General features: G+C 41.9%; 1 protein-coding gene across 3 annotated transcripts; it reads right to left on the bottom strand.

Moving 5' to 3' along the window:
* Positions 1-1417: 1417 nt before the first annotated feature.
* Positions 1418-21845, bottom strand: ZNF786 (zinc finger protein 786). Of its 3 annotated transcripts, none has more exons than XM_022578586.3 (4): positions 21714-21845; positions 12825-12951; positions 8540-8692; positions 1418-7198 (listed from the first exon to the last, which is right to left on the bottom strand). In XM_022578586.3, exons 1-4 carry the CDS (start codon positions 21729-21731, stop codon positions 5379-5381), a joined length of 2118 nt encoding a protein of 705 aa, XP_022434294.2. In that variant the 5' UTR covers positions 21732-21845; the 3' UTR covers positions 1418-5378. The 3 variants fall into 3 exon arrangements, with proteins under 3 accessions (XP_022434294.2, XP_089773346.1, XP_089773347.1); XM_089917220.1 differs by having other exon boundaries at positions 12825-17414; positions 21714-21841; XM_089917221.1 differs by lacking the exons at positions 8540-8692; positions 12825-12951; positions 21714-21845 and adding an exon at positions 7338-7474.
* Positions 21846-22546: the final 701 nt, after the last annotated feature.

Raw genomic sequence — 22546 nt, 5'->3', positions numbered from 1 at the left:
CACCATATTCTCATGGGATCCCTCTCACCTCACTGTTCTCTCCTTTTTGGTCTCTTTTGCTTCTTCAAATCTGTTGACCCTCAAATTATTGGGGGTTTTGACCAGGAAAATGACATGACCTGACTTTTATTTTTAAAGGCTCACTCTGGCTGCTCTCTGGAGAACAGACTGTGGGCAATGGTGGAAACGGGAAGATCAGTGAGGAGGCTATTGAAATAATCAGGCACCAGGTGATGGCAGCTTGAGCCAGGTTGTCTTAGAGGAGGTGGGAAGACGACTTCAGAGTCTAGATTTATTTTGAAGATGGAACTCTCAGGACATGTTGATGGATTAGGTGAGATTTTTGAGAGAGAGAGAAGTCAAAGGAAGTATCAAGATTTTTTACCTAAGAAACTAGAAGGTGGAGTTTCCATTTGCTGAGATGGAAAGGACTACAGAAGGAACAGGATAAGGGAGGAAAATTATAAGTTTGGTTTTGGAAATGTTGAATTTGAGAAGTCTATTAGACATCCAAGTGGATGTGGTGAGAAGCTATCCTTTTATTCCCTGGATACACCACACAGGCATAATAGAAACTGTTGCCTCTCCCTCAACAACTTATTTTAAGTGTTCGGTGAGCACATCCTTTTCTGTACTTTTTACCAGGTGACTCTCATCAGGATATAATCGCACTGGTTTCCGGGGGGGGGATGTTATTCTTATAGAGTGGGGTCACAGATAAAAAGCCCTCTAGTTTCCATGAGAGTGATTGGTTTGTTCCTAACTTATTTTAAAACTTCTGGTGACAAACTCCCCTTTGTCAATTATAACTAAAAGTTTCTGGATTTTTAGTTAAAACTCCAAGCTTCACATTTTAGGGTGATGGAAACCTCCCCCCAGAAGCTATCTTGGTCAAGAGTGAAGTAGTGAATTACGTTCAGTCAGAAAGATGATTCTATTTTATTCCTAAATAATCTCTTTGTCCCTAAAATCATAAAGGGTTTCCATTCATTCCGATGGCTTTTCTTCCCTATTTTAAAAAAGAATCCTTTCATTAATCTTTTGGTCTTTTCCAAGATGCTGCTAATAATCTCCCTTTGCCTATGTGATTTTTTACACTGAATACTTGTGGTTTTCTGTTCTCTTTCTCTGTAATCTTCCTTCCCTGGTTAGGTAACTGTGCTGGTTTTGTTTGTTTAAGCAGTTAGTATTTCTTATCCACAGAACATGCATTTCCTGGATTTCTAATTAAGTGTGGTGGAAGGATCCCTGCCCTGGACTCAGAAGACCCGCACGGTCTCAGCCCTGCCACTAACTAGGTATGAGATTGTGGATGAGACACTTACTGTGGCTTTGGTTTCCTTCTCTGTAATATTAGAGATTGGAATTTTAAGACTCTAAAATTCTAAAAAGAATTAAAAGGAGTGTCCAGCCCTCCTTTAGGACTGAGTTTTATATTTTATTTTTATATTACTACTTTTTAAAATTTCAAAGTTTCCTTGTAATCACATACATTTTTATATAGATGCATAATCACACGTGAGGGGCTTTTTGGTGTACTTTCCCCGCTTTGTTTGCTTCTTTCTCCCACTCCCTTCCCCTCCTACCTTTATGTCATATATGTATACATGATTAACATAATATGTACAGATATGCATTTTTTTCCTATAGAAAAATGGGCAGAGGCTAGTATTTGCACAATTCATTTTCTCCCATTTACTCTTATTTTCTATCTGTTGAAACTTGGTTCTGTTTTCTCTGAGATTTCTTTAATACTACGATGAGATTTTGTTTTGTTTTATTTTGGGGTTTTTTTTGGCTGTGCTGCACAGCTTGCAGGATCTTAATTCCCCGACCAGGGATTGAACCCCGGGGCCCTGGCAGTGGAAGTGCCGAGTCCTAACCACAGGACTGCCAGAGAATTCCTGAGATGTTTTTATTTTAGCACTTTTTTTTAAACTTCCTAGAATTTGTTTTTCAGATGCTTCCTTTTTCATAACATTATGTTCTTGTTTTATAAGTGTTCTCCAATTTTTCTGATTATTTTTATTAGAGATTTTAAAATATAGCTTTTATTTCCTGAATTAGCTATGGTTTGTCTGACGTACTTTTCTTCTTGCTTGTCTTGGTCTTTCTCTTTCATGTAAAAGTTTTTTCCAAATGTTTGATAATCTTGCCTGTCCATATTTGAGAATGCAACAGTAGACAAGTCAATTAGGATCTTTGTGTCCATGGGTGGGTCTTGTATAACAGTTTACTCCAAGGTGACTGATTGCTTAGGAGTCATGCTAGAATGAGGAGGGCTTTTATCTCAGACAACATCCATATTGTTCTAGTTATCCCCAGATGCTTTGTTCATTTCCTTTTTTCCCTTACAAGGTAAATACCTAGCTGCCAGACATACTTCCTGCTTCTGGTGTTGGTAGTGGTAGGGATGGAGTGGGGCTGGACTATTCACTGTAATAGACTTTCAGTTAATGCCCTGGTTTCCAGACTCCATCCTGCCTGGCTCCCCAGGTTGAGCTTCTTCTGAGCAAATCAATAGTCCCCTCAGCTCAGTCCTGTGATCCTCTTCATTAGATACCATTCTTTAATAACCTTCTGAAATCTATTGAAATTTCTCATCTGGTGATGGTCTCCTCGGAATTTTGTTCTTTGTTGTGGATTTACAGCCTTTGAAGAAAAATCCCTTTACTATAATTTCAATGGGATACTGAGAGGCAGAAGACACAAACATAAGTGTGTGCTAAATTCCTATCTTGAATCAATACAGTAACTGGACTTTTGTGAAGAGGGTCATTTTTCTTACTTGTAGTAGTTACCTAGCTGATTCTCTTGGATGTTCCAGGTACACAGTAATATGATGTATTCTATAATGTTAAATAATGGCTCAGCAGAGACCTTGTCTTCTTGACTTAAATGGATTTTTTTTTAACCATTCTGTCCCTTTAATATGATCTTCACTGTTGCGCCCATCAGAGTTCTTATTCCTTTGTAGGTGACAGGATACTTTTTTTTTTCCCTTCTTCTTATTTTTGGAAGTTCAGGGATTTCACCAGGATATCTCAGCAGTGATTTTTTTTTTTAGGAATTTTGGGCGGGAAAGGAAGAGAAGTTTTAGGAACCTGTGCTTATAATACCTTCCTTCCCAGAAATCCCTCTACTTGTTAAACACCACTCTGGTATCTTTTTCATTTGTAGCGTGGGCAGCCTAGGGTACTGGGGTTTAGTTGTGTCGTGCCCTTTTTCTCAACTTCCTCCAAAACCCTTCCAGTTTCTAACAAAATTCAAACACTCTGGATCTTTTACTATCTCTGAGATCCTCCAATTATAACAGGAAATATGTGAGAACACCGAACTAGAGGCCCGAGCCTTCAGTCTCCCTCAAAGCCTCTACATGATTCATTGCCACATCCTCCTCCTCCCCTCCCCCAGCACAGGCCCCCTTCTCCTCCCCCTCCCCCACTACGGACCCTGCTCCTCCTCGCCCTCCTGCTCCCTCACCACAGGCCCTCGTCTGCAGCAGGGGCCACGGCCTTCTTTCCTCACGCACTGTGAGGTCAACTGCCTCGTGAACACAGCAGACATAGCCATGTGTGTCTAGTGATTACAAACCTGCCTAAATCGTATCACCTCTTAATAGCATCAGTCACCTCTGTTAGTGTCCTATCACGTGAGAGAAAAGGGTGCTCTAAAACCAATTAAAGATTTATTCTGACTTAAAGTTCTGTTTTGTCACCTGAAACTGAGGGCGTTCACCCCTGATATTCTGTCTTAGACTAAGGGCTACTTGGCTGGAGCCAGGACTATTCTTCAGTAATATTTTCCAGAATGAGTCCTGTAGAACTCTATTGATGTCCACAAGATCATAGTGGGGTTTTTTTGGGGGAAAAAAAAGACAGAAAGGAATCCCAAGGTCAAATATATTCAGAATATACTACACATTATGTCTTCCTCTTGAGAGTCATAGACTCTGTGTGTGTGTAGTGGGGAACTGTTTAACTTATTTACTTGGAGCTAGTGTTGCAGAGAAAATCATCTTGAACTATTGCTTTATAGTAATGTCTATTACAGTTTACTGACATCTCATTTTCTATCATCCCTAGAATTTCAGGTCAGCCATTCTTTTAAATGAAACATAAACCCTCTGAAAGTCAGGAATTCTCTGGATGGAATACAACTCTGTCCCTGAGGTATAAACATTCTGTGCTCACACAGCCTTCACCTAGTGTAACAAATGGGGTATTTTCCTCGACTTCTATTTGTATTATGTTTACTTTGAACGTTTCCTTGAAAACTCTCTACATGAAACTGTTGTTGCCTGTCAGGCTCCCTAATAAAGCTGTTTAGCTTTGTTATTTTGTCTTAACTCAGACTTTAGTCATCTGCCTAGAAAGTCACTCTTGGGAATCTCAGTCACTCTCAGTTGCAAACAGCACCTGTGTTCTGGAACTCCCAAATCTACCTCCTGTCCCAATCTCTTATCTAAACTCTAGCTAACCCCCCTCCGTGGGGTGGGGTAAATCAGGAGTTTGGGATACTATGTATAAAATAGATAATCAACAAGCACCTACTGTATAGCACAAGGAACTATACTCAGTATTTTATAATAACCTGTATGGGAAAAGAATCTGAAAATAAAATAGGTATATATGTATGTATAACTGAATCACTTTGCTGTACACCTGAAACTAACACATTGTAAAGCAACTATACTTCAATTTAAAAAAACAAAACTCTAGTCCCATACAACTTAGCACCTTTGGTTTTATTTTCTTCAACCCAGATTAATCAAATTTTGCTTGAATTATCAGCTTTTCCTTAAGGGTAACCATGCATAATCACTATGAAACCTGCTGTGAAACTTCAGCATTCACACAGACAAACCATGAGTCGGAGAACTCATTTTGTTGCTATTAGCTTCAAATAAGTCAAAACCAAATCCTATCATATCAGGCCTGCAACAAAAGTCGCTGGGTTAAACTCCCTGCTTATCATCATACTATGAAAAAAAGAAGAGTTGACATTTAACAGTCACCCCATCCTTTTAGCTTTGAGAACAGTACTGGAGGGATTTCCTGCTGTCTAAATTCAAGCTGGGATTTCAGAGTTAGCTTATTAGCACATTGGGGAAAATGACCAGTTAAGATGGTGGGAAGAACAAACCTATCTACTGTTTCTATCCACTGTTTTCTATCAATGGATAGAAAACACAGCTGGTGATGTTTTAAATGAGAATCTTTGTGGTTTCTCACATGCCTAACCTGTATTACATTCTTGCTCAAAAAAGGGCCCCTGTTCCTTCCATCTGTCTTACCAGATTTTGGGTTTGGCTGCGCTGGCTGTGGACTCCCTGGCAATACCAACTCTGCTGACTGCTTTGGGTGCCCTACTCGGCCTCAACTCCAGTCGGCCTCAATCATCGCAAACAGTTGGCTGAGCCTTTGCTTAACGTCAGGCTCACTGGGGGCACGACAGGACTTCGTGTGCACTCTGATGTGTTCGGCGAGTTTCGACTTATAAATGAAGCCCTTGCCGCAGTCTGCACAGGCGAACGGCCTGTCGGGCCTGTGGATGCGCTGGTGCCGAAGCATGTGGCCCCTTTCCCGGAAGTTTTTATCGCACTCGGGGCAGCGGAAAGGCCTCTCACCGGTGTGCAGGCCCTGGTGGCTGAGCAGCTGCGCCTTCAAGCGGAAGCTCTTGTCGCACTGGGGACACTGAAAGGGCTTCTCGCCTGTGTGCGTCCTGATGTGCTCCACGAGCTTGGACTGCTTGGCAAAGCCTTTGCCACACTCGCAGGAGAAGGGCATCCGGCCGCCGTGCAGCAGCCGGTGTGCCTTCATGTCGGCCTTCACGCGGTAGCTCTTGCCGCAGTCGGGGCACGGGAAGGGCCTCTCGCCCGTGTGCAGGCGCTGGTGGCTCCGCAGCTGCCCCTTGAGACGGAAGCGGCGGCTGCAGTCGGGGCAGCCGAAGGGCCGCTCGCCGCTGTGCACGCGGAAGTGCTCGGCCAGCTTGGACGGCCGCGTGAAACCCTTGCCGCACTCCGCGCACTGGAAGGGCCGCTCGCGGCTGTGCGTGCGCTCGTGCGCCTTCAGGATGCCCTTCAGGCGGAAGCTCTTGCCGCACTCAGGGCAGCCGAAGGGCCGCTCTCCGCTGTGAACCCGCAGGTGCTCGCGCAGCTTGCACGGGTGGGCGAAGTCGCGGCCGCACTCGCCGCAGGAGAGCGGCCTCTCGCCGCCGTGCCTCCTCAGCCGGAAGCCCAGGCCGCACTCCGGGCACGCAAAAGGCTGCTCGTCTGACTGCAGCCGCCGGTGGAGCCGCAGCCGCCCGTGCTGGCGGGAGGCCCGGCCGCACTCGGCGCACCGGAAGGGCCGCTCTGCGCTGTGCACGTGGGTGTGGTCTGGAAGCCCGCACTGCGGGGAGGAGCGCCGGCCGCACGGGCCGCAGGAGGCCAACCTCTCCGCGCCGGGGCCGGGCTCGAGAGCCTCCGGGCGCTCCTCGCCAGCCGGGCTCAGGCCCGGCTTCTCTCCCGAGTGCGGGAGCTCAGCCTGCTCGGAGGCGGCCCTGGCACCCTCTCTCCGGGAGCCTGACCTCTCCGCGCCGGGAGGGCCCCGGGGGCCTCGCTCGCCGCAGCCGGGACACTGGGAAGGCCTCGGCCCCGCGCGCAGGTGGTGGGCGTACACTTCACATTCGCTGCCCAGCAGCTGGCTCTCCTCAGGGTGGATTGACAGGGGTCTAAACAAACACTTCCGGCGGAAGCCCCGCCCACATTCTGAACAGCGGAAGTGCCTCTGTCCCCGAGGGATGCTCAGTGGCTGTTGTGCCTCGGTTTGTTTGCGGAATTGATTCCAGGCCCTGTGTGGCAGGTCCTTCGAGTGGCTCCCCTGGTGCTGCTCTGAGAGGTTTTTCCAAAAGCCTTCCCCACAGACAGGGCAAGGGTGCTGGAGGCCCTCCCCAGAGGTTTCCTGGAAGCCTGGGGGACCGAGGGTCCTGGGACTTAGGATTGTGCCTCTTTGGGTGGGTTCCCTGGAGCTGTGGACTACTGGAACTAGAGCCCGAGTATCATGTCTTTGTGGATTCAGGAGGGCGACGACTTGGTCAGGCCTGAAGGAAACATCTTCACTTTTTCCTAATAAGGGTTCAGAGGAACGCTGGCTCTGAAGAGGATCTACTTGGAAATGGCAGTGGGCTTCTCCTGGTTTCACAGCTTGCTGGCTTCCTGAAATTGAAAAGAAAACTTCAGTCAGTATCCCAGCCTGTGACATGACCAAGGCTTATGAACCGGCAGCTCCTTTCAGTGGGGTCAGTTTCATGACCAGGAGTTTGGTGAGAGTCTGCTGAAATTAAACTGAACAGACCTATCTTAGAATAATATTGAAAGGAGAACATGTAAGTCACAAATGCAGGGCCTAAGCTTTGGAATCAGACTGGGTTCGAATCCCATTTGTCCACTGTGCAAGCTTTGTCAAACTCATCTCTGGCTTCAGTTCCTTCTCCTGTAGAAATGGAAACAATACATAAGATTGTTGTGAGAACTGTATGAGTTAACGTGGGTAAAGGGCTTAGCGTGGGCCTGGCACACTGCATGTTCCCTGTAAATGTTCACCATTATTATGACCTCAGGGCCACCAGACTTGTCCCATTTAGATGTGCAGACATTCCTGGAGTCAAAAAATAATGACAGGGACTTCCCTGGCAGTCCAGTGGTTAAGACTTCACCTTCCAGTGCAGGGGGTGCAGGTTCAATCCCTGGTCAGGGAGCTAAGATCTCACATGCCTCCTCGCCAAAAAACCAAAACATAAAACAGAAGCAGTATTGTAACAAATTCAATAAAGACTTAAAAAAAGATAAAATAATGACGGCAGTGTTACTGACAGGCCCTGGCTAACACTATGATTCCATATACTCCAGGAGCTGTCCTAAGACCAGATGTTCCTCCCTCCTCGTCTCTATTCCTACCAACCTTGTAAAAAGGTTTCTTGGAAGAATTGCTAACAGACAGTAAAAAGTGAAATAATTTGTGAAGAAAAACTCTTTTACTCTCCTGAAAGAAGCAGCTAAAAATTAAACTACTGACAACATTTCTTGGAATGATGCTCCCATTTGACTTTCTCTTTCCATACTTTAATACTGACCCTTAAGAATCCAAAAATCTCAGACTCTCCCATCATGACAAGAAACAAAAGAGGAGTCTCTATTCCTCCCCCCACTACTAAGAATGCCTCATATTTGCTGAACTCTTACTGTGCTGCCAGGTATCATTGTGACAGTTTACATACATTAACCCATTTAATCCTATAATGTAGGTACTTTAATTATCTTCACTTTATAGGTCAGGAAACTGAAATACTATGAGGTTGAATAACTTGCCCAAGGTCACCTGGAAAAGGCAAGATCCAGAACCCACAATCCTAACAACTATGCTTTACTGCCTTTCTCTAGAATATACCAGGTGTTAAGCCTCAGTCCAGTCAAACAGGAAGTCAAGGTCAGAGAACTGGAACTAAGAAACCTGAATGGGATGTCTTAAGGACAGGGCCCTGATTTCTTAATACTCACCCACAAACAGTTGTCCCTCAATAACTGGATCCAAATGCAAATCAGCAGAGGTGCAAATTATGTTTCCTGATTTCTGTGATTCTCCCCAGATCCTGAAGAGTTCTCTCCCCTGTTCAAGCCAGGATATTAGTTCTGGTTTGGGAAGTCCATCACCTGTACAGAAAAGTCAAACAGGGTAGTTCGGTTTCCTTGAGCACTAAATTTAAAACACAATGAGCTGTTTTTAAATTCTCAAATTTACTCCTGGGAAAATGTATGAGAAGAGATTTTTAAAAATAGATTATAGGTTTACACAAAGAAAAGCAGAACTGCCCACACATTATAACAGTGGGTTCCTAATCTACCTGGACCTGTTAGATGACTCTGTGTTTGATTTTGTCTTGGTCCCAATATATCTAGCAATGCTGCATTTTGTCACAGGTTTCTTAAAACTCACCAGTATTGTGCTTTGAGAATTGTGGGACAACCCCTGAGACAACCGGAGATATCTTGGGAATAGGGGGTATATGAAAATAAGAACTGGAGCTTCAGCTAAAATATTCTGAGAAGTACTTCCAGTGACAGTGCTAATCACAACCTAAAATACAGTTGAGTTCTGCTAGAATAGAAGGGGGTTGCAATGAATGAAATGAACGAATTAAAATATTAAAAGATACCCATTTCCCTGTAAAAACTGTTTACGCTGTGTATTTTCAAGTAAAACTTTCTTTCAGTAATATATATATTTAAAAGAACCAAAAGTATGCTTCATGGATTGCTAAAGGGAGATTAGTAGATGGTCCAAATCAGAGAAAGAGGATAAGCTGGGCAATGCTGTGGGATTTTAGGGATAAAATGTCAGAGTGACATATACATTAGCCCTCTGAAATCTGACTTCAACCCCAAAAGAATTCCAAGGCTGCTCTCATGAAAAAAGGAATCACTGTCTTTTATTTAAATCCATACACCTAAAACAAATATCATATAATATCGTTTATATGTGGAATCTAGAAAAAAGGTACAGATGAACTTACTTGCAAAGCAGAAATAGAGACACAGATGTAGAGAACATGTGGATACCAAGGGGGGAAGGGGAGGTGAGATGAACTGGGAGATTGGGATTGACATATATACACTACTATATATAAAATAGATAACTAATGAGAACCTACTGTATAACACAGGGAACTCTACTCAGTGCTCTGTGGTGACCTAAATGGGAAGGAAATCTAAAAAAGAGGGGATATATGTATACGTATAACTGATTCACTTTGCTGTACAGCAGAAACTAACACAACATTGCAAAGCAACTATACTCCAATAAAAATTAATTAAAAAAATAAATCCATACACCTATTCTCAGTCTTCATCTGGGTTGAACTCTCAGCATCTTTTAAAATAAAACAATTTTTCAAAAAAAAATTAAGAAAGCAAGTCCATTTACAAGAACATCAAAAAGAGTAAAATACTTAGGAAAAAATTTAATAAAAGAAACATAAGACTTACACAATACAAATCATAAAATGTTGTTCAAAGTAATTTTAAAAGTCCTAAAAAAAAAAGTACTAAATAAATGAAATGATATCCCATGTTCATGAATTGGAAGACTTAGTACTGTTAAGATGACCATATTCCCCAAACCCCATCTGCCTTTTTTTTTTTTTTTGGCAGAAATTGACAAACTGATCCTAAAGCAATGGTAATTAAAACAGTGTGGTACTGGCATAAGACTAGACATATATAGATCCATGAAACGGACTTGAGAATCCAGAAATAAACTCTGACATTTACTGTTAATTGGTTTTCCAAAAGGGTGCCAAGATAATTCAATGGGGGAAAGAATAGTCTTTTCAACAAATGGTGTAGGGACAACTGGATATCCATATGCAAGAGGCTGGATCCCTATATCACACAGTGTGAAAAAATTAACTCACAATGGATCAAAGAAGGAAAAAAAAGGATCAAAGACCTAAATATACGCACTAAAACTATAAAACTCTTAGAAGAAAACATAGGAGTGGATCTTTGTGACACTGAATTAGGCAATGGCTTCTTAGATATGACACCAAAAGCTCAAGCAACAAAAGAAAAAATAAACGGGAATTCATCAAAACTTAAAACTTTTGTGCTTCAAAGGACTCCATCAAAAAGGGAACAGGGGGCTTCGCTGGTGGCGCAGTGGTTGAGAGTCCGCCTGCAGATGCAGAGGACATGGGTTCGTGCCCTGGTCCAGGAGGATCCCACATGCCGCGGAGTGGCTGGGCCCGTGAGCCATGGCCACTGAGCCTCCGCGTTCGGAGCCTGTGCTCCGCAACGGGAGAGGCCACAGCAGTGAGAGGCCCGTGTACCACAAAAAAAAAAAAAAGGGAACAGGTAACCCAAGAAACGGAGAAAATATCTGCAAATCATATATCTGATAAGGGTTCAGTATTCAGAACAAATAGAGAACACTTATAACCCAACAATAAAAAGACAAATAGCCCACTATAAAAATGGGCAAAGTATTTGAATAGACATTTCTTCAAAGAAGATACACAAATGAAAAGATGCTCAACATGATTAACCATTAAGGAAATGCAAAACAAACCCACATTGATACACCACTTCACATCCATTTGATCTTTTGTTGTTTCTTCATTGCTGCGCGTGGGCTTTCTCTAGTTGTGTTGAGCAGGGGCTACTCTTCACTGTGGTGTGTGGGCTTCTCATTGCAGTGGCTTCTCTTGTTGTGGAGCACAGGCTCTAGGAGCATGGGCTTCAGTAGTCATGGCTCGTGGGCTCTAGAGCGCAGGCTCAGTAGTTGTGAAGCACGGGCTTAGTTGCTCCACGACATATGGGATCTTCCCAGACCAGGGATCAAACCCATGGCCCCTGCACTGGCAGGCGGAATCTTAACCACTGCACCACCATAGAAGTCCACATCCATTTGATCTTGATGCTTGGAACATTCTTTTTGGGTGACACAGGGTTCATGCCACAAGATTATTTTTCTTTTCTCTATTGATTCAATTACTTTAATTGGTTCTTCACTAACAATGAAAATAATGTAATATCTTGTATTAATGTTTCAGAAACACTGTATAGAAACTGGAAATCTTAATTATGTCAGACGCTGGCAAGAGAAGTGGAGGGAATATAGGAGAACTAATTACCTTCGTAGACTGAAAGATAAAGAGATATAATGTAAAGTTCATGAAACATGATCTAGAAGTTTATTATTTAAATTATAAAGGTGGCCAACAGAGGCATTAAAAAACTATCAGGGGCTTCCCTGGCAGTCCAGTGGTTAAGACTCCACACTGCCAATGCAGGGGGCATGGGTTTGATCCCTGGTTGGGGAACTGCGATCTCACAAGTCACGCAGTGGCCAAAAGATAAAACAACAACAAATATGTGTGTGTGTGTGTGTGTGTGTGTGTGTGTGTATGGAACAAATTGGAAAGAAATATTTGTAACATAGATAATAAAATTTTTTTTTAAAGTTAAAAAAATTTAAAAAAACTATCAAAATTTCAGAAGAAGGGGGAAAAAGGAGATAGAAGAGGGATAGTATAAGTAAGTGAAACCCTCATTTTTCACAGTAAGGAGTTAAACTCAATAACCAAGAAATACAGGTGTAAGCACAATAGACTGTAGTAAACTGCAGTAAAAACTAAAACAGAAATGATTAACATGGTTGCCTTTGGGGAATTAACTGAGTGAGGGGTGAGGCAAGAGACTTATCATTCATTTTGATGCTTCTCCAAACAGACTGATTTTTTAAAAACCATATTTAATAGTAAAATACAAAGACTAAGTAAGCAAAAAGACTAAAAAGAACACCATTACCGTAACCATGCAGAAACAACTGCGGGTAAACACCTATGTATAGCCTTCCAAAATCTCATTGCAGGGGAAAATAACATTAGCTTTTTTGAGGTATATGGACACCACTGTAAAAGTTGACAGGTAGGAACATCCTAGGTTAAAGATATACAGGGTACTTTATGGATATAGGCAAGGTATGTATCCAGGTTGAAAAATCATGGCAACCTGTAAGTATATAGTGATTAAAAGCCCTGACATATATTTAGTCATCTCTGACCACCTTACATTACATGCTGTCACAAATATTCTCATGTAGCAACATCTACCCTTGAGTAAGGATTAGCAATGCTTACAGATATTAACAAAAGACTCTGCATAAAAATGCCTTTCTGATTTAATTTCTGAGAAATCTGGCTACCTGACAAACAGGAGTATGGAGTGACTGAAATCCCTAACAGGACCCAGTTCCATGCCTCAGCCACAGTTAAACACTTCTTACCTAGAGAAACAAGAATCTCATAATTGGTTCTCATTACTTGCTTGTAAAGCTCCTTCTGCCATGGCTCTAGATCCCGCCATTCTTGCTCGGAGAAATAAACGGCCACATCCTCAAAAGTCAGAGGTAACTGAAATTATAGGCATAATACACATGCAGTCATAATGGCTTCAAAACTCCAGTTCCTTTTCATCAATTTAAGAGTTTCGCAGTGGACAGTGTTTTTGTCCATTAGGCAGCGTCTTCCTTGGGAACTGCTCCTTCCCTGACTCCCATCATGTGGTTCTGTTGGTGACCATGACCACCCCCTTCCACCTGTTTCTCTATGCCTGTTCCAACTACATATGCATATGTATAGCATGGAACTCTTTCATTTTTCTTCTTTTTTTGAACAAAAATGGGAACAAATCACTGTGTAACTTCTTTCACTTAACATGTCATCTTTCCAGGTCAATTTACATAGGCAAAATCGGTTTTTTGTTAATTGCATTATATTCCATGGGTACACATACTCCACTGATGACACATATATTGTTTCCATTTCCTTTATAAATTACCAACAATGCTCTGATATGCTTCCTTATATATTAGTGGTTTTACTTCTGCAGGAAAAGGCTAAATAAAAAGGAGAACTACTAAATCAAAGGATAGAAACATCTTCAGTTTACGAGATACCACTAGATTGCCTTCCAAAAAGAATCCAGCACTTTTACCCTTGCTAATAAGAGACATTTCTTTACACCTTTGCCAGCACAGGATGTTCTGAAACCTTATTTGTTTGTTTATTGGCCAACATGATAGGTAAAATATTCTATTTCATTGTTTTATTTATTTATTTATTTTTAGGCTTCTCTGTGAGCCATGCAGGATCTTAGTTCCCCCACCAGGGATTGAACCTGTGCCCCCTGCATAGGGAACGCGGAGTCTTAATCACTGGACCACCAGGGAAGTCCCCTGTACTTCATTATTTTAATTTGCATTCATTTGTGAGGCTTAGCAACATTTTCATATTTGGCGGGGAGGGGGGGTTCCACTTATCTTTGTGCATGCCTGTTCACATCCTTTGCTCAACGTTTTAGTGGGCTCCTATAATTTGAATTAACTTTCTTACATTAGGGTTAATAATCCTTTGACTAGTTAACAAACATTTTCTTCTAGTTTATCATTTGTATTTTGACTTTCTCTTCTGCCAAAGAGAACATTTTGACCTTTTTATTTAGTTAAAACCTGAGTATTTTCCATATTGTTTCCAGCTTTTACTTTCATTTTTTGTATTTGTCACAATCAAAAAATTATACAAATATTCCACTGAATTTTTTTCACAATTAGATTTGCAGCTTAATTCTAAAGATGATATTGGTATCTTTACTTATGTACATATGGACAGCCAATCACAGAACACTAATAAATGCACCACTCTTTCTCCTTAGATTGAAATCCTGACCTTCACCTTTGCATATATTAGATTTTCACATGTATGTGAATCTATATATTGTTATACTATCTATACATATCTGATTACAGTACCTATGCAATGTTATAAGTGCCCCCCACGCCCATTCTTTGTCAAGCTACTGCTGTTAATTTCTGGAACATTCATTCTTCCTTACAAATTCTAAAATAATTTTGTCCAGTTTAAAAAAAAGGTACATTGGGATTCAATTTTAATTAAATTTATATGTGTATTTAGGAAAGATTGAGCTCATCTAGGAACATGTTCTACCACTCATTTGATCTTGCTTCCTATCCTTTAATAAACTTAATGATTTTCTTCATAAATGTTCTGAATCTTTTTTATGAACTTTATTTCTGGTATTGTGTAGTTTTCCCAACAATTATAAATGGGACCACCTCTGCCACTTCAAATCATTACTACTAGTATTTTTAAAAAATTGATTTTTGTAAACTTATTTTATATCCAATTAATGTACCATATTTGTTTATCAATTCTAATAGTATTAAGTTTTTGGTGGAAACAATCATAGTTCTCAGATAATTTCCCCATCTCTTTTCAAAGTACGTGCACTGCTTTTATCTCATAGTGTTGTACTTACTAGAACCTCTTTTGTGGCTTCAGGGTTTAGTACCTTGATTTGGAAGACTTTCCCTATTCTAAAATTATAAAAGATATTCTGGTATATTATAAAAGTAAGGCACATAATTCTTTTTCCAAAGAGATATTAAATTGTCACAAAACTTATTGACGATTCTTTTACCATTGTGTTGGGATCGCTTTTTCATAAACTAGTTTTCCATTTATACTTGGTTATATTTTTGTTCCACTGCTGGTTTTGTCTATTCTTGCTCCAATACTGGACTGTTTAATTCTTATAGTTTTATCAAATGATTTGCTATTTAAGAGGATATGGCCATCTACCACCACCTTGATCATTTTTTTAAAGGAAACTGTCTTGACCTTCCTTGTCTATTTTCTCTTCTAAATAAACAGGAGAAAAATTTTCTCAAATTTATATAAATTCTATTGGGATTCTGATAGGAATATACTAAGTATATGAATTAATTTTGAGAGAAGTGGGTCTCTAAATTATGGGATCTTCCCATCCAGAAACATATATTTATCTAGATTTTTAAATTTTCTTTAGTAAAATTTATTGTTTTCTTCATATAGATCTTATATAATTCTTGACAGATTCATTCCTAGGGATTTTAGAGTTCTGGGTGCTACTATGAGAACTGAACTGAATAGGAATATACAAAGCACACACATGCATACCCTTCAAGCACCAGCTGCCTCAGATTACCCTGTCGTGAGCCCTACCTATTCACACCTGGTGTTACAACTTTCCATCTAATTTCAGATAATGTCCCTTCCACTACTTCACAATAACTCAAAAGCTCCATCCCTTCTTACATCCACTTCCACAGGCAAATTTCAGATTGTTTTTAAGGTAATTATTTCTTAATCATTTAACATGCATAAAACTGAGCTGTTTTTATTGTTTCTATCTTTTCTTTTTAACTTGTCACTGACAAACTTTTTGAGTGTTGTGTACCTAACCCCATTTCTCCCATAAGCTCTGTGGTTTTTACTGCATGATTTTGCATTGCACTGTGATTTTTAGAAATGCATATGATGTATGATGGCAGAATTCATTATTTTTAAAATGTTTTCCAAAAATGCTCAAAAAGCCTTCACTGTTTATTTCTTTAATCTTCAGAAGTGTGAAAGATCCAAAAAATTACAGAGTACATTATAACAAGCATCTGAGTATTTACCACTGATTTAACAAATTTAACATTTTTTCTTCAGATTTCCTTCTCAAGAAATTGAATTTGACAGATAAAACTCAAAGCCCCCTCGGTCCCCACTTCAATCTTATTCTTACACTCGGTCCTATTCACCTCCCTTCTGAGACACAACCATGTTGATGCATGTGGTAAGTTTTCAGCTCATGTTCTTAATTTTTTTAATATACATATGTATCTATAAATAATATATAGTATTGCTTTGTCTTTTATACACAAATGCTTTATTATACTGCAACTTGCATTTTTCATGCAACATTTTGAGATCTGTCCATCTTGATATACATAGAACTGATTTATTTTAATTTTGTATAGTGTTCCATTGTCTGAATGTCACAATTTTTAATTCATTCTTTTATCCATTGACCATTTGCTTTTAGTTCTATGAACTGCCTGTTCATATCCTTTGCCTGTATTTTTATTGGGTTATTTATCCTTTCATTTCTAAGATTTCTTTATATAATTTGTGTATTAACTGTTGACTACATTAGTTTACAAATACTTTCTCCTAGTGTATCTCTCAGCTTTTACTTTTACTTAAGCTGTCTTATATTTATATTGTATATAAATTTTCAATTGTAATACAATATATCAATCTTTTCTTAGTTCATTTTGCCCTTTGTGGTTTAAGAAATTTTCTTCTACACTAAGATTATGAAGATATCCTACATTTCCTTCCAAAAGACTGAAGTTTTACTTTTCATGTTTAGATTTTTAATTTATCTGGAACGTAATTTTTTTACGGTATACAGCAATGATCTACCTTAGTGTTTTTTTCCAAATGGAGAAGTCAGTTGTCCCAACACCACTTCTGAAGTTCTCCGAATTAGATTCCTAGGGCTGCTGTCACAAAGTACCACAAACTTGGTGGCTTAAAACAATAAATATTTATTCTCTCATAGTTCTGGTAGTTAGAAATCTGAAATCAAAGTGTCAGCAGAGCTATGCTCTCTCTGACGCCTTTAGGGGAGAATCTGTTCCATGCCTTTCCCTTTGCTTCTGGTGGTGGTTGTTGATACTTGGCATTTCTCAGCTTGCAGCTGCATAGTTCCATCTCTGCCTCCACTGTCACAGGGCCTTCTCCCTGTGTGTCTGGGTCTCTGTGACTCTGCTCCTCTTCTTATAAAGACACCACTCATGATGGATTAAGAACCTGTCCTACTCCAGTATGATCTCATCTTAACGAATTTCATCTGCAGCAACCCTACTCCTATTTAGGTCACAATCTGAGGTCCGGGGAAGTACATGTATTGGGGGAGACACTATTCAACTCAGTAGTCTGCTCTGGGGTCCTCTTTGGGTTTCTTCTGCTCCATGTGTCTACCCCTGCACAAAACAGTACTGTATTAATTCTATGGATTTACTGTAAATTTTATTATCTGCTAGGGCAAGTCCCCCTGTTATTCTTCTTTTCGGCATCATATTTTGACCTTTATTTTTCCAAACGAAATTTAGAATCCGCTTATATAATTTACAAAAATCTTACTGCCATTTTGATGAAGTTGCAGTAAATTTATATATTAACTTGGAAGGAAAGTATCATCTTTATTATATTTACTCTTCCCATTTACTGGCATGATTTACCTCCTGTTTACAGGCATATCTCATCTTATGTGCTTTGTAAAAAATGCAGGTACTGCATTTTTTACAAACTGAAGGTCTGTGGCAACCCTGTGTCGAACAAGCCTATTGGTGCCATTTTTCCAACAGCATTTGCTCACTTCATGTCTGTGTGTCACTTTTTGGTAATTCTCACAATATTTCAAACTTTTTCATTATTATTGTATTTGTTATGGTGATTTGTGATCAGTGATCTTTGATGTCACCTTTTTTTTTTTTTTTTTTTTGACTGTGTTGGGTCTTCATTGCTGTGCGCGGGCTTTCTCTAGTTGTGGCGAGTGGGGGCTACTCTTCGTTGCAGTGCACAGGCTTCTCATTGCCGTGGCTTCTCTTGTTGCGGAGCACGGGCTCTAGGTGTGCGGGCTTCAGTAGCTGCGGCACGTGGGCTCAGTGGTTGTGGCTCGCGGGCTCTAGAGCGCAGGATCAGTAGTTGTGGCGCACGGGCTTAGCTGCTCCACGGCATGTGGTATCTTCCCAGACCAGGGCTCAAACCCATGTCCCCTGCATTGGCATGCGGATTCTTAACCACTGCGCTACCAGGGAAGCCCTGATGTTACCATTTTAATTGTGTTTGGGTGCCATGAGCCGTGCCCATATAAGATGGCAAACTTAATCAATCCATGTATGTGTTCTGGGACTTCCCTGGTGGCGCAGTGGTTAAGAGTCCACCTGCCAATGCAGGGGACATGGGTTCAAGCCCTGGTCTGGGAAGATCCCACATGCTGTGGAGCAACTAAGCCCGTGTGCCACAACTACTGAGCCTGTGCTCTAGAGCCCGTGAGCCACAACTACTGAGCCCGCGTGCTGCAACTACTGAAGTCCACGCACCTAGAGCCCGTGCTCCGCAACAAGAGAAGCCACCTTAATGAGAAGCCCGCACACTGCAACCAAGAGTAGCCCCTGTTCGCTGCAACTAGAGAAAGCCCGCGCGCAGCAACAAAGACCCAACACAGCCAAAAATAAATACATTTATCCAAAAAAAAGTTATTAAAAAAAATGTGTGTGTTTTGACTGCCCCACGGACTGGCCCATCTCTCTCCCTCTCCTCGGGCCTCTTTATTCCCTGAGATAGAACAATACTGAAATTAGGCCGCTTAATAACCCTACATTATTAAGTGTTCAAGTGAAAGGAAGAGTCACACATCTCTCACTTTAAATCAAAAGCTAGAAATGATTAAGCTTAGTGAGGAAGGCACATGGAAAGCTGAGACAGGCTGAAAAGCGAGGCCTCTTGTGTCAGTTAGCCAAGTTGTGAATGCAAAGGAAAAGTTCTTGAAGGAAATTAAAGTGCTACTCGGTGAACACACAAATGATAAGAAAGCAAAACAGCCTTACTGCTGATACAAAGGAAGTTTTAGTGGTCTAGAGAGAAGATTAAACCAGCCACAACATCGCCTTAAGCCAAAGCCTAATGCAGAGCAAGGTCCTAACTCTTTTCAATGCTATGAAGCCTGAGACGTGTGAGGAAGCTGCAGAAGAAAAGCGTGAAGCCAGCAGAGCACAGTTTGAGGTCGAAGGAAAGAAGCCGTCTCCTAAACATAAATGTGCAAGGTTCATCAGCAAGTGATGGTGTAGAAGCTGCAGCAAGTTCTCCAGACCTAGCTAAGATAATTAATGAAGGTGGCTATACTAAACAACAGATTTTCAATATAGACAAAACAGCCTAATATTGGAGAAAGATATCTTCTAGGACTTTCATAGCTAGAGAGGAAAATCAATGCCTGGCTTCAAAGTTTCAAAGGACAAGCTGAGTCTCTGTTGGGAGATAAATGCAGCTGGTGACTATAAGTTGAAACCCCTGTTCATTTACCATTCCAAAAATCCTAGGGCCCTTAACAATTATGCTAAATCAACTCTGCCTGTGCTCTAGAAATGGAACATCAAAGCCTGGGTGACAGCACAGCTGTTTACAACATGATTTACCAAATATTTTAAGCCCACTATTGAGACCTACTGCTCAGGAAAAAAGATTCCTTTCAAAATATTACTGCTCATTGACAATGCACTTGGTCACCCAAGAGTTCTGAAGGAGATATATAAGATTATGTTGTTTTCATGCCTGCTAACACAATATCCATTTTGCAGCCTATGGATCAAGGAGTAATTTCGACTTTTAAGTCTTATTATTTAAGAAATACCTTTCATAAGACTATAGTTGCTATACATAGTGATTCCTCTGATGGATCTGGGCAAAGTAAATTGCAAATCTTTTGGAAAGGATTTATCCTTCTAGATGCCACGAAGAACATTCATGATTCATGGGAAGAAGCTGAAATATCAACGTTAACAGGAGTTTGGAAGTTGACTCCAACCTTCATGGATGACTTTGAGGGGTTCAAGACTTCAGTGGAGGAAGTAACTGCAGATGTGGTGGAAACAGCAAGAGAACTAGAATTCGAAGTGGAGGCTGAGGGTGTGACTGAATTGCTGTAACCCCATGATAAAACTTTAACAGATGAGGAGTCGCTTCTTATGGATGAGCAAAGACAGTGGTTTATCCAGATGGAATCTATTCCTGCTGATGCCATTTAGATCGTTGAAATGACAACAAAGGATTTAGAATATTACATAAACTTGGTTGATAAAGCAGTGGCAGGGCTCAAGAGGACTGACTCCAAATTTGAAAGAAGTGCTACTGTGGGTAAAATGCTATTAAACAGCATTGCATGCTACAGAAAAATGACTCCTGATGCAGCAAACTGCACTGTTGTCTTATTTTAAGAAATTGCCACATGCCAACCTTCAGTAACCACCACGCTGATCAGTCAGCAACCATCAACAAGGAGCCAAGACCCTCCACCAAGCAAAAAGATTACAACTTGCTCCAGGCTCAGACAATGATTAGCATTTTTAGCCAGCGTATTTTTAATTAAGGTTTGTACATTGTTTTTTAAGACTTAATGCTACTGCACACTTAACACACTACAGTACAGTATAAACATAACTTTTATATGCACTGAGAAACCAAAAATATCGTGACTTCCTTTACTGTGATACTTGCTTTGCAGCAGTCTGAAACCAAACCCAAAATATCCCCAAGGTATGCCTGTTATTAATAATTTTTGCTATAAAGGTGTTACAGGGGCTTCCCTGGTGGCGCAGTGGTTGAGAGTCCGCCTGCCGATGCAGGGGACACGGGTTCGTGCCTCGGGCCGGGAAGATCCCACATGCCGCGGAGCGGCTGGGCCCGTGAGCTATGGCCGCTGAGCCTGCGCGTCCGGAGCCTGTGCTCCGCAACGGGAGAGGCCACAACAGTGAGAGGCCCGCGTACCAAAAAAAAAAAAAAAAAAAAAAGGTGTTACATATCTTTTATATATTTAGTCCTAGGAATTATGGTTTTTGTTGAGATTGTTAACGGTATCTTAAAAGTAATGATCTCATGAATTCATTTAGTAATCTGAAAAAATGCTCAATATGTAAGCTTATAGAGAAAAACATAAAACCTCAATTTCAACAAAACACTAAATAATCAAATAATGTGTACCTACTTAGGTTTTTATTATCTTCTTCCTTCCAACGTGTCCTCCTTCCTTCTTACACTCAACACAAACTTCAACACGTTAGCGTTAAATTCTGCCATTTAAGTCCCTGCCAACCATCATTTCAACCATTCAGAATATTAAATCTTTTCAAACACTTGTTCTAAATTCAGTAACTATAATGTAAAACTGGCTGAACTGGTTAACACGCATTGCCGGCCCCAGACCAACTTCGATCCTTTCTCTCATCCGCCCGTCTCACGCACAGGCGCCCCCGGCCCAGACTCCGCCAGTTCCACGATCGGCTTTGTTTAGGGCTTTGGACACGGACGAGCCCAGGAGGCGGCGGTCACCGGCTCAGTCCAGGGTCCAGACCCCACAGCAGGCGCTAAGCGCGACCCTCAGACCCCGCCCCACCCGTCCGCCTCCGCCCCGGGAGGACCCCAGGATGCCGGCCCGCCGAGCCGGAACCCGAGGACCCGCCCAGATCCCCGAGCCAGGCGTCCGCGCGGGGAGCCCCTCTTACCGGAGCTGGCTCGGCCATGGGCCCTCGCGGTCCCACCTGGCCCCGGACCGGGTTACAACCAAGCCAGAAGTCCCGGCTGCCCGCGGCACCTTCCCTGCGGCAGCGGCGGCTGCGGCCTCCCACCCCGCCGCTCCTCGCCGACCTGCAGGCCCAGCCCAGGCGCGGTGCACGCTGGGACTCGCGGCCGCTCTGCCCCACAGCGCCCCCCTGCGGCCGGGAGGAGCGAGCGCTGTCTGCAGTGGCAGCCCGCGCCGTGCAGACCGGTGTCAGTCGCAAGCCGCAGCCGTCCGGGGGTGACCGATCCTCGCACTCTCTTGGGGGACCCAGAGGAGGGAGACGGAGATGCAGACGGAAAGAGGGGGAAATGCAGCGTCAACTGCAAATGGATGGATAGTATACTCGCTATTAACTGAGACAGAAACAATGAGAGGGAGTACAGGGGTTTGATTCCTCCCCAAAGCCAACGCCAGTCAAGGATTAGGTTCAAGGGGTCATCTGTGAGGTGATCTCAGGAACCAAGTCATGGAGGTGAGAAATCAAGGGGCATTAAGCATTAACGAGCAGGTCCCCCAGTCGGCAACTGGGAGTCCATTCTGCTGGGGACTCAGAGGGTGCAGATCATCCCTCAGAATGGTCCTGCCAAGGGTGAGGAGGCTGGGTATTCATCCTCAGGAAGTCAGGCAGAGTCATGACATCGCTGGCACCATGGACTTACATTAGGAACACGACTCATAGTCTATAAAATTCAAGAAATGGTCTATAACCTAAATATGAAGTGGATTTTTTTTTTTTTGCGGTACGCGTGCCTCTCACTGTTGTGGCCTCTCCCGTCG

The sequence above is a fragment of the Delphinapterus leucas genome, chromosome 9 (genome assembly GCF_059928025.1).
Source record: "Delphinapterus leucas isolate spDelLeu-1000000601 "Yukka" chromosome 9, BTC_Dleu_Yukka2, whole genome shotgun sequence".
NCBI lineage: Eukaryota > Metazoa > Chordata > Mammalia > Artiodactyla > Monodontidae > Delphinapterus > Delphinapterus leucas.
This window is presented reverse-complemented; position numbering and strand designations above follow the sequence as displayed.

Bases quoted from the DNA above. Each gene is read 5' to 3' on its own strand.
- ZNF786 (XM_022578586.3), bottom strand. The intron at 8,693-12,824 runs GTAAGAAGTGTT...TTTTCTGTACAG, and splicing joins TGAGATTCTTGTTTCTCTAG to GTGATGGACTTCCCAAACCA. The intron at 7,199-8,539 runs GTGAGTATTAAG...TTTCAATTTCAG, and splicing joins TGAGGGACAACTGTTTGTGG to GAAGCCAGCAAGCTGTGAAA.